The following is a 10056-nucleotide window of genomic DNA, read 5'->3' on the forward strand; positions in this document are numbered from 1 at the left end:
TTCTTATATAGGTATATTTGATAGAACGAAAACTAAATAAAATAATTAAATAAATAATATATATAAATACAATTCGCACTCGATAAAGTTTATTAACAGACAGCTGCGCCTAAGCTAAAACCCTCCTCCTCCGCCCCGAAAATGGCATCTATCCCACTCCTCCGCCTCTCCCTACCACTCCACCACCGCCAACACACCGGACCCACCGCCCTACTCCTCCCTCACCCGCTCAAACACACACTCAAATCACCACCCAGCCTCCGCCAAGCACCCCGAAAGACAACCACGAAGTGCACCTACACTCCCACCCCCGCCACCGACCGTCTAATTTCCGCCGCCGCATACTTCCTCCCACTCTTCAACGGCCTCCAGTACGGGAGATTCCTGTTCGCACAGTACCCAATCGTGGCCGCCCCGTTCCAGCCGCTATTCCCATTACTCTCTCTCTACCACTCCGTTCCCAGCGCCAGCTTCGTCACCTTCTTCGGATTGTACCTAGGCGTGGTGAAAAACCCTAATTTGAGCCGATACGTGAGATTCAACGCGCTGCAGGCGCTTGTTCTTGATGTGCTGCTGGTGTTGCCGGTGTTGGTGCAGAGGATATTTACTCCGGGTCGATCTGGCATCGCGCTGAAATTGACTGCTTGGGCCTATTCTGGGCTTTTCATGTTCGTGGTGGCCTGTTTTCTATATGGGCTTGTATCCAGTGTTCTCGGCAAGACTCCATATCTGCCGCTTGTTGCCGAGGCCGCCGGCCGCCAATTGGACTGACTTTTTCCTTTGCTTTCAGGCCCTTTATTTCTTTTTTTCGTTTGCTTTCAGGCCCTTTATTTTATATTTTGTCATGGAATGAGTCTTTTCTTTTTTTTTTCCTCTTTTTGAATGTAATGTTGCATTGTTTATGTTGGTTCTCTACCAATGCCATATAGTTCAAAAGTTGAGTTTGGATTATTCAAAGTAAATTTACTTTGCTAGTTAATTAATAATTAATTACATAAAATTAGTGATAAATTTGGGATTTATTGTTTGTGTATGCATTTTATAATCCAAGATCGTTTTCATTTTATTTTTTTCCAACCTAGTTGTAAGAGAAAAAAGCAGTCATTACAGAACAAACTATTACAAATATAGAGTATCTAAACTTAGTACTACAAAGACATCCTCACATTTAACTAGTAGTATTGCTCATTAAACAAAAACATAAAACACTCCCAACAACTTCTAAATTTTTAACGACGAACAAATCACGATCACTTCATTTTGGTTCGATTTCTAACTAGGTCTCATCCAGCAAACAAAAAGAAAGATGAAAATCAAATTAATTTCAGCATTTCAAAACATTCATCGTAATAGGAGGATGAACACCTCGTGCAGCTTTTGGCTTCATCTGCTCTATGGTTCAATCACAAACAGAGGCTGCAGCAGTAAACAAAATATAGTAAGAACATCAATTAATTAAAGGGGGATTGGGGATAGGAGTGTTGGTATTAAGCGACAATGATTGGTCCAGAAAACTCACAGTGTCGACACTGACTGGCTTGCCATCTTCTGCAACAATCTCGACTATTGTTCCAGACCTATCGGACTGCAGAGAGTAAATTCAGGCATTAATGAGTATATACCGTGATATTCTACGATAGAATAGTTATTATTAAGGCAAAAGGTAAATAAATACATCCCATGATCGGATTTTGATGTTTCGGTGTAGAAACTAGAGGATGATGATACCCAAGGATATTTCTCAAAGCAACAGAGCAAATCACATAATTAAGTGAATTAAGCACCATTTATTGATTTCCAACAAAATCTAGACAAACATACTTTTGAGGTACTCAACTATATGTTTTTCAGAAAGTGACAACAGAATCAGGCAGCATCATGCGATGTCAAGCTCATCGGAACGAAATAGATGGGTAATATTTGGGTCTCGATGAACTTATAAAAAAATGGGAAATAAGTCAAAACTGAGAATTCTACTGATTTTTGGGGCGATTAATGCTTGAACAGAGACCAGAAAGCCAAAGTAATCAGTTTAAAGAGATTTCGGATTGAAGATCAGAAGCAGTTAAAGGTCAGGTGGTAGTTTTACGGAATAACTGCATATAAGATGCTTACTTCAATTTCATTCATCAATTTCATGGCCTCGATGATGCATAGAACCTGTCCCTTTTGTACTTTATCTCCAACCTGTGAAAAGAGGTAGTATGTAACACAACACGGGAAAGAAAGAAATATATAAAATTGTAGAAAGAAGATGCGTATAATTTATTCCTTACGTCGAAAGAAGTCTAGGCTATTATCAAGAATGATGGAACTATTGTCACATTTATGTTGAATAATTACCTTCACAAATGCTGGCTCCCCAGGTCCTGGACTTCTGTAGAAAGTTCCAGCCATGGGACATTTCAGAGGTGGATGAGCCGACTTAGGTGGCTGAGCTTTGGGCGGAGAAGGTGGCGGAGTTAGCGCAGGAGAAGGCGCTGCAGTTGGTGCAGGAGAAGGAGCCGAAACTGGAGGCAGTAATGAAGGCTGAGGTTGTGACTGAACATACGTAATAGCAGGAGTAGGAGGTGGAGGTAAGGCCTCCTTTTTACGTATTAAGATCTCACAGTCAAGTTGTTTCAAGTGCAATTCCACAATATCTTTGGAATCAACCAACCTGCACGAAAGGAAGAAGATGATGTGACCTCGTTTACGATTGAAAAGAGGCATTTAAAGGGATCATATAACTGAGAATGCATACTTGAGAAGGCTTGAAACTTGTGTAATGAATTCACTTATTGATTCTTCCGTTGCCAAAACAGTTGGTGGAGACTCGTTAGATAACTTCACATCCTTGGCTTCGACAGATAAAAGCTCTGATTTGCTAGCAGTGGAGGCTGCAGCTTTTGGGGAACCGTCCACAGCAACCTTGAAGGCAACATATCTCGGAATGAATGAAGAACGGATGTTGATAGGAGTTTCTAAAATGAAATTCAGGGGGAAAACCATACCTTGTTCAATTGCGCTTTTATCATGGCAGAACAGTTCCAACCAGTCTGCAAACCGTGCAAAATGTAAGTCCACATTGAGAAGAGGATTAAAGCCTAAAGGGAGCCAGTTGAAAGAAATACAGAAACTAATGCATTTTTTTATGCGGCAAGTATTTGAATGAGAAAAGTCTAAATAAAGAAAACACGAGGAAGAATCTTTCAGGTACGGAATTTATTTCCTATTGTTTTCTGTATTTAAGTTGAAGGAGGATCGGGATCCTACTGTAGTTGGAGAGCTTTAGTATCCTTTGTTGTTACTGATTCCGTGCTTAAGTTTTATATCCTCATACGACTTCATCATAATGTTAACTGGAATCATGATCAGCAGTAACTGAACAGATGCTATAGGGATCCTAGATTTATTTATCTTTCTAAAATTTGATTTTTTTTTTCATTAAGAATTATCCACTGATATAATCTTCGTTAGAATGAAAGAGGCGCATCACGAACAAAGACATTTTCAAATTTAGCTTCATCATTTCCCTAAATAACTTCTAAGTTTCATTCCAACTCTTAAAATTAAGTACACCCACGCAGGCGCAAATCTATTCCTTCAAGCTCGAGCTCCAACTAATTTGGAACAAAAGAAACCAAATAAATGAATCAATAGATAGCATGTCTGCATGAAAAAAGCACAATGCATTCACACAGAGGCGTAAATATAACCAAATCGAAATCGATCTCACAAAATTCCGCTTCAGAAAACTAACGAGTAATTACGAAAATACATCTTCACATGAAATAAGAAAAATTAACATTTTTAAGGGAAAAAGAAAGAGAGAGAGAGAGAACGATTTGTACCTTGGATGAGAAGTGGAGGCTGGACCTGGGAGAGAGGCGAAAGGAAACCTTGTTGGAATTTGAGCGGAGGAAAGAATGACAAGTGGAGGATTTGTGGGCATTCTCCGTCACGGAGGCCGCCGCCGATGCGGTCGCTGCTCCAAACGCCGACGCCATTGCTCAGTCACGCAGTAACGGTGGGGATTATGTGTGTGAAATTTGGGATTCTCGAGTGTCAGAAGCAGTGTTCGATGGAACCAAAGAGTGGAGATAACAGCTGTACCTTTGCGTGCCTAAAACGGTGGCGTTTTAAAGTGCGTGGGACCCTGCGATCCAGACTAATTTTCAAATGTGTTTCAGTTCAGTTGTACATTGTGCTGCGTCGGAAGTACGCAGCGAAATGCTGCTACATATGGAGATGGTTGCCAGCTAGACTTTTCTTACCGACACGTGTGCGCCAAGATGAAACGAATTGTAAATTACATTGTGGTACTCACATTTTACGTTTATTGCTAACTGGTCTATATGCTACACATTTGTTTGCACAATCACTACATCTTTTTAGATTTTTTTTTTATTTAAGCTAAAATTTGTAGGAAAAAGAAAAAGAAAAAGAAAAAGAAGAGTGAACCATGAAGAAATTTCAACAAAATAAAACAAAGGATGGATGTATGAGATGTTGAGATAGAGATGGGTGGTTCATCACAATCTTTTGGATTTTCCATTTTCAAATTTGTGGTAGAAAATTGGTTGTTTTTATTTCCCATATATTTTCAGATCAGTATTTTTATTTGCCACAAGAAAATTGGTTTCAAAATCACAAAAATCACCCGACATATTCGCACAAATCAAAAGATCTAGAGGGTAATTTGGTCATTCAATTAACGGTTCAGTTTCCTCGACCACCAGCTTCTTCCGATTGCCCCCCATAAATTCCAAACCCCCCACACTCTTCTCACTCTTCATCCCTCTCTCTCTCTCTCTCTATATCAAAATTCTCACACAGTAAACACACAGTCGCGTACGTTAGAAATGGCTTTGCAAGTGTACAGTGCAGCTCCAAGGACTTCCATGGTGCAAAATTCTGCGTTGCAGGGTTTTTACATCAGCAAGCAGCCAGCTGTGGTCTGCGTCGCAGGTGATTACACCCAGCTGATGAGGAGAAAGGGAAGGGATATGAGTTTTCGGGTGAAGTCCAGTTTGGATGCCACGTCAGCGGCGGTTGTTGCGGAGGTAGGCCGGGTGACAGAGGTTAGTATGGCAACTTTCTGGCCTATTGTGGAAGCCGCCGGTGACAAGACTGTAGTCCTCGATATGTACACCCAGTGGTGAGTTTATCAACTCCTCATTTTTTTCTAGTTTGGTAGAAACTGGTTCTGTACTATTGTTGCCTTTTATTCGGAGGAATCTTGATTTATCACCGTAGGCAATAAATATCATTGAGTGCAATAAATCGAGTAGATATTTACCATTCATTTACGCACAAACACACACATGTGGTGTGTAGATGAACAGTAAATGTAAATATATACTCTTTATCTGGTGTAGCAATCGTTGCTTGCTACATATATGCATGCATTTATCACGACTTATTCGGTTTTTAACTTTCAGGTGTGGCCCGTGCAAGGTTATGGCTCCAAAATATCAAGAATTGTCCGAAAAATATGACGATGTTGTCTTCTTAAAACTCGACTGCAACAACGATAACAGGGTTCGTATTTACTCTCTATCTCTTTATCTATGTGTATGTGTGTGTGTGCAATTAATTTGATCTGATATGATGATGAATGCATTTGCAGCCACTGGCAAAGGAGCTAGGGCTTAAGGTGGTTCCAACATTCAAGATATTGAAAGATAGCAAGATTGTTAAAGAAGTTACCGGAGCTAAACTTGACGATCTTGTTGTTGCAATCGAGAATGCAAGATCTATTTAGCGTTTTCCTTTTATTTTTATTCAGGATACCCTCTGCAACCCTGTTAATAGATCAATATTCTCAACCTTATTGATTAATCATATTAGAATTTCTGCAATGCAAGTTTTGCTAGTATTTTTATGTAACTATTTCATGTGTTCATACTCGACATTATCACCAAAGATGATTCGACCTTGAACAGCTCTATAAGGGTCGACTGTTCAAAGATTGGGAAACGAGAATGTAATGACATTTTTTTATACGAGAAAAAACTATTAAAACGCCCGACTTCTTTTATAACTTAGTAAAAAGTCAAATAATACACTCATTTTACAAATTTCTAATGTCAATTGAATGCAGGACGAATTTTCCAACCATAACTCGTTTGATATAAATGAATTAACAAAGTCGTTTATAACCTTTTACCTGTGTTGGAGCGAAGCCTATTCATGTAGTCTTGTTCTTGTTGCACAAATCCACTGTCTTGGAGTCTCAAGATCATCTCCAGTAACGGTTGGTATGTGCCAATTACCTTGTTTCGACTCCTGGAATTATGTTTGTGTAGCAAATAAGTGAAATTTTCAGACATGAACCTAGTCCAGAAATCATAGGTTTTCATTTAACAATTAACATGCATCGATATTGTCAGCACATTAATCTTACCTGGATGACATGTGAATACGGTGGCGGCATGTGTAGGGTGAGCAGCCCATCTCCAGAAGGTTTTAACCTCGCCTGCCATTTATTCGAGAATCACATTTTAAATTCTTACCTGTAGAACGTAGATAGATTGAAAAAAGTGACCTCTGACGAAATAAAAAGAGAATAAAAACCTGATGCTTTTCTTTCCATCTAGGGAAAAAATTATTGCCGAGAAGATTGAACAAGTGATCCCTCATTTCATCGTTTGTCACCAGCAAACACTTACAACTGACAGCAGCATATAACCAATACCTGAAAGAAAAAAGGAGAAAAATAAATCGCATATAGCTAAACACAAACAAATAATGGTACAGCATATACAAAATCAGATAAACTTACCAATCATCATTTGAACCCTGAGGCGTTGCGTAAAGTGAGCCACCCTTTTTCCAGCTTTCCAACAATCTCTTATTGTTCGGATTTTGGGCAGGGCCACCACTTACTCGGCCTTGGTGTAGAATAATAAGAGGCAATTTCTTTGATGGGCTGATTTGACGCAATTCATTCACAACTCTCGCGATCTTCAAACAGAATAATCAGTCAGTCATTTTTACACAGCCATAATAATTTGTTTACGACTACACAAAAAACACATCCTACATAACTTTTTTGTCTTTTCATCGCATTTTCTCCGGAGGGTTATGCAAAGAGAGTAGAATTTTATTTTTACCTGAGAGAAACTGAAAGTATGTTTATTAGCAAGACCCAAGTTTGCACCATCAACTACAGCATCAAATGGACCCTGCCGTTGAAGCCATTCCTGAACCAGCCCAATTAACATCAGAATCATAAACCTTTTAAAATACGTGAAGCATGTAAGAAATACTGCACTTTACCATGCCATAACACATTGGTACGATAAATTCTTTAAAGTATCGGTCGTACATGTGATGACAACTTGTTTGAGACTCAGTCAGTTATTTTTTGAATAATCAAGTAGCATCAAATGGTCACAACATCAATTTGTTAGCTATATGCAGTCCTATCTCACAATTTTTTTTTCTGCGTTAGCATCAGATGCTTAGTAACGTGCTGAGAAAAGATTATTCGGCTTCAAGTGCCCAAATTTACCTTTAGGAAACTTTAGTACCTGACAATCTAACTTTATTTGATGTCACAAGAAAACGTTTTGAGATCAAATATACAATCACATTTTGGGGGTGGAGCAAAACTGTCTTAGCTTCATATTATGATGTCACAATTTTTAATCTCCCTATATTGATCTGCCATTTCTCCAACACGTGTTGCTTGCAGAGAAACTGAAGTAGACCACCCCTTATTTCGCAAGATTTAATCTACTTTTTTTCCATCATAACTTCATCTTACAACTACTCGCCACATTCTTATTAGTTTTGTTAAATGCAGTTGTGCAAACATGTGTTATTTTTCAAAGTTGTTACACCCACTTTTACCATCAACAGGGCACATAAAACATTCCTGTTATGAAAATACTATATATTAAAATGATTTTAATAGAAAATTTAGGAGAACACAACTTTCAAATTTAGATCAGCTGCATTCTTTTGGACTGACTCCTGGATTCTGACAACTACCACAAAGTCTACGAATTGTCTTCCAAAACTGAAGTAACACCATTCTGCTTTAGTGGTTTTATATAATTTCACGGCTTACACAAGATTCAGCAAGAGAGAATATAACTCTTATGAAGAAGAAAACAATATCAACTCAATACCTGAAATTTTGCGAAGTTGGTTCTTGCTTCTTTCTGACTAGCCAATGTAGCCAACAACTCTGCAAACTTCTCCGTCTCCTTTGGATCAATATCAATACAAACGAGCTTCTCTCCACACGAGCGGCACACACCACTCTCGTCGATGGTGGTTCTCACCACTCTCCAATCACCTTTCCCCAGCCATCCTTGACCATGCCATCCACCCCCTCCCTCCAAAAACCCTTTCCTCACTTTTTCCACATCCCATTTCTCTTCCCCAATTTCAGAAGCTATTTTCGATTTAAACCAATCCGCAATCGTAGCTGCAGTCTCCTCCGACACCTGCCTCACTGTTGTCCTCAATCTGTGTATCATTTCATACACTTTCCCCTCTTTCTTGAATTCAGAACTAACTCTCAGAAGTGCAGTAAGCTCAGTCTCTTCAGGCAATACCCCATTGTCCCTCATATGGAAATCCACCTCATACGCCTCGTCAGCCATTCCCTTCTTACAAAAACCGAATAGTGCGGGCCCATAAGACCTCAATTTTGGCACGATTCCATGTTCCGTCATTTGCTTAACGAGATCAAAAGCCAATCTTGGATCCTCTTTCGCAGCTGCCAATCTCGAAAGATTTGTGAATGTGGCTTCATTTGGCTCCACCTTGTCGGTTCCCATTTGCTTAAAAATATCGAAACCTCTATCCAACATTGTAATATTCTCATCATCTTCCTTGCTGAGATCACGATTAGGGCAACACAGATAAAGCAATACATTGTAATGATGCACATTGAGCTGAACTCCATTAGCCCTGGCCTCATTGTAGAGGCAAAAGGCCTCCGTCAAGTTACCTTCCTTTGAACATAGGTCGAGTTTGACACGAAGAATCATTTCTGGGGCCTCCTTGCGCGCTTTTTTCTTCGACATTCGAGTACCCGAATTTGTAGAATTTTGAATGAGAGCCTCGGCGGAGGTGGTGGAGTAGTGTGATGCTTTTCTCGCCATGGAAATGGGACCATTGGCTTGTTTTGGGGGATTAATTAGCTTTGTCACGGAAGAATATCTGCGCCATAGTAGAGAATTGAAGCGTTTGGATTGGACAAATTGTGCATTAGAGCTCTTGCGGAAGAAAGAAAGAAGAAGAGATGTTTTAGATGAGAGAGATGTCACGCGGAACAGCATCTGTCGGAATGGTTAGTTTTTCTCAGGAATCCAACTTGGCTGAACACATAATCATCACCGCGTACACCACTTATTCGTCAGAATTACTGAACGAAGTCAAGCAAAGTAAACCATCATTTCTTCGTATTGGTTATCGAATTCAAGAGAATGGACAATAAGAATCATGGGTTTTAGAGTGGAATACCTCGCAAACCGTCTTTTATGGGGGAATCGACTCTGGCGACGCAGTGGGAGAGGAGAGAGCGTACAACGGTTCACTACAAATAGAATACCGGTAAGAAAGGATTATCAATGTACAACAATCGAAGCGAAAGGAACAAGTGGTCTAATTCAATTATGTTGGGCCGATTAGCCCGCCCATGACCTATGAAGGATTGGGCCTAGTGGTGGAATTGGATCCAATCCTTTTTTTTTTGGTCATTCTGAATTGAGAATTTCCAATTTCTGATTCTTCTAAATATTTTGGATTGAAATTGGAACTAGCAACCATGCCCGTGCGTTGCACGGGGTCGCATTCAAAATGGGAAGAAAGTAATTGTTTATCTAAATGATAATACAAATTGTAAAAAAAAAAAAACCTATCAAATAATTTAAAAATATATATTTATGAAATTCAAATTATATTGCTATTACTTTATTTTAGTGTATCATATATTTTTCCATCATATAATAAATATATACATAAAGTATCGATTTAACCACAAAACTAAATAATATGAATTTGACAAAGGGAGCAGCTATTTCAAATACCAATTGTTTCTCACTTCAATACCAT

At 39.2% G+C, this 10056-nt stretch overlaps 4 protein-coding genes across 4 annotated transcripts; 2 read left to right on the forward strand and 2 right to left on the reverse strand.

The window, feature by feature from the left end:
• The first annotated feature begins 73 nt into the window (after window positions 1-73).
• On the forward strand, window positions 74-936 carry TIC20-II (chloroplast import component Tic20-II). Its single transcript, XM_012979173.2, has one exon. It carries the CDS (start codon window positions 142-144, stop codon window positions 769-771), a length of 630 nt encoding a protein of 209 aa, XP_012834627.2. The 5' UTR covers window positions 74-141; the 3' UTR covers window positions 772-936.
• A 168-nt stretch (window positions 937-1104) lies between these two features.
• LOC105955448 (biotin carboxyl carrier protein of acetyl-CoA carboxylase 1, chloroplastic) lies at window positions 1105-4493 on the reverse strand. The gene is made up of 7 exons (XM_012979171.2): window positions 3834-4493; window positions 2994-3038; window positions 2744-2910; window positions 2344-2659; window positions 2116-2187; window positions 1520-1585; window positions 1105-1416 (listed from the first exon to the last, which is right to left on the reverse strand). The coding sequence occupies exons 1-7, from the start codon at window positions 3987-3989 to the stop codon at window positions 1393-1395; spliced, it is 846 nt and encodes a 281-aa protein (XP_012834625.2). The 5' UTR covers window positions 3990-4493; the 3' UTR covers window positions 1105-1392.
• Window positions 4494-4605: 112 nt separating this feature from the next.
• On the forward strand, window positions 4606-5843 carry LOC105955451 (thioredoxin F1, chloroplastic-like). Its single transcript, XM_012979175.2, has 3 exons — window positions 4606-5140; window positions 5424-5523; window positions 5612-5843. The coding sequence occupies exons 1-3, from the start codon at window positions 4845-4847 to the stop codon at window positions 5744-5746; spliced, it is 531 nt and encodes a 176-aa protein (XP_012834629.2). The 5' UTR covers window positions 4606-4844; the 3' UTR covers window positions 5747-5843.
• Window positions 5844-5998: 155 nt separating this feature from the next.
• On the reverse strand, window positions 5999-9627 carry LOC105955447 (proteinaceous RNase P 1, chloroplastic/mitochondrial). The gene is made up of 6 exons (XM_012979170.2): window positions 8121-9627; window positions 7098-7187; window positions 6767-6948; window positions 6559-6679; window positions 6389-6460; window positions 5999-6270 (listed from the first exon to the last, which is right to left on the reverse strand). The coding sequence occupies exons 1-6, from the start codon at window positions 9279-9281 to the stop codon at window positions 6169-6171; spliced, it is 1728 nt and encodes a 575-aa protein (XP_012834624.2). The 5' UTR covers window positions 9282-9627; the 3' UTR covers window positions 5999-6168.
• Window positions 9628-10056: the final 429 nt, after the last annotated feature.

The sequence above is a fragment of the Erythranthe guttata genome, chromosome 6, assembly GCF_056151865.1.
Source record: "Erythranthe guttata isolate IM_541 chromosome 6, IM_541, whole genome shotgun sequence".
NCBI lineage: Eukaryota > Viridiplantae > Streptophyta > Magnoliopsida > Lamiales > Phrymaceae > Erythranthe > Erythranthe guttata.

Bases quoted from the DNA above. Each gene is read 5' to 3' on its own strand.
- TIC20-II (XM_012979173.2), top strand. From the start codon at position 142: ATGGCATCTATCCCACTCCTCCGCCTCTCCCTACCACTCCACCACCGC.
- LOC105955448 (XM_012979171.2), bottom strand. From the start codon at position 3,989: ATGGCGTCGGCGTTTGGAGCAGCGACCGCATCGGCGGCGGCCTCCGTG. The intron at 1,586-2,115 runs GTAAGCATCTTA...TACTCTCTGCAG, and splicing joins AATTGATGAATGAAATTGAA to TCCGATAGGTCTGGAACAAT. The intron at 1,417-1,519 runs GTGAGTTTTCTG...TTACTGCTGCAG, and splicing joins AGCCAGTCAGTGTCGACACT to CCTCTGTTTGTGATTGAACC.
- LOC105955451 (XM_012979175.2), top strand. From the start codon at position 4,845: ATGGCTTTGCAAGTGTACAGTGCAGCTCCAAGGACTTCCATGGTGCAA. The intron at 5,141-5,423 runs GTGAGTTTATCA...TTTAACTTTCAG, and splicing joins CTCGATATGTACACCCAGTG to GTGTGGCCCGTGCAAGGTTA. The intron at 5,524-5,611 runs GTTCGTATTTAC...ATGCATTTGCAG, and splicing joins ACTGCAACAACGATAACAGG to CCACTGGCAAAGGAGCTAGG.
- LOC105955447 (XM_012979170.2), bottom strand. From the start codon at position 9,281: ATGCTGTTCCGCGTGACATCTCTCTCATCTAAAACATCTCTTCTTCTT. The intron at 7,188-8,120 runs GTATTGAGTTGA...GGGCTGGTTCAG, and splicing joins CCAACTTCGCAAAATTTCAG to GAATGGCTTCAACGGCAGGG. The intron at 6,461-6,558 runs GTTTTTATTCTC...AATAAATGGCAG, and splicing joins GATGGAAAGAAAAGCATCAG to GCGAGGTTAAAACCTTCTGG.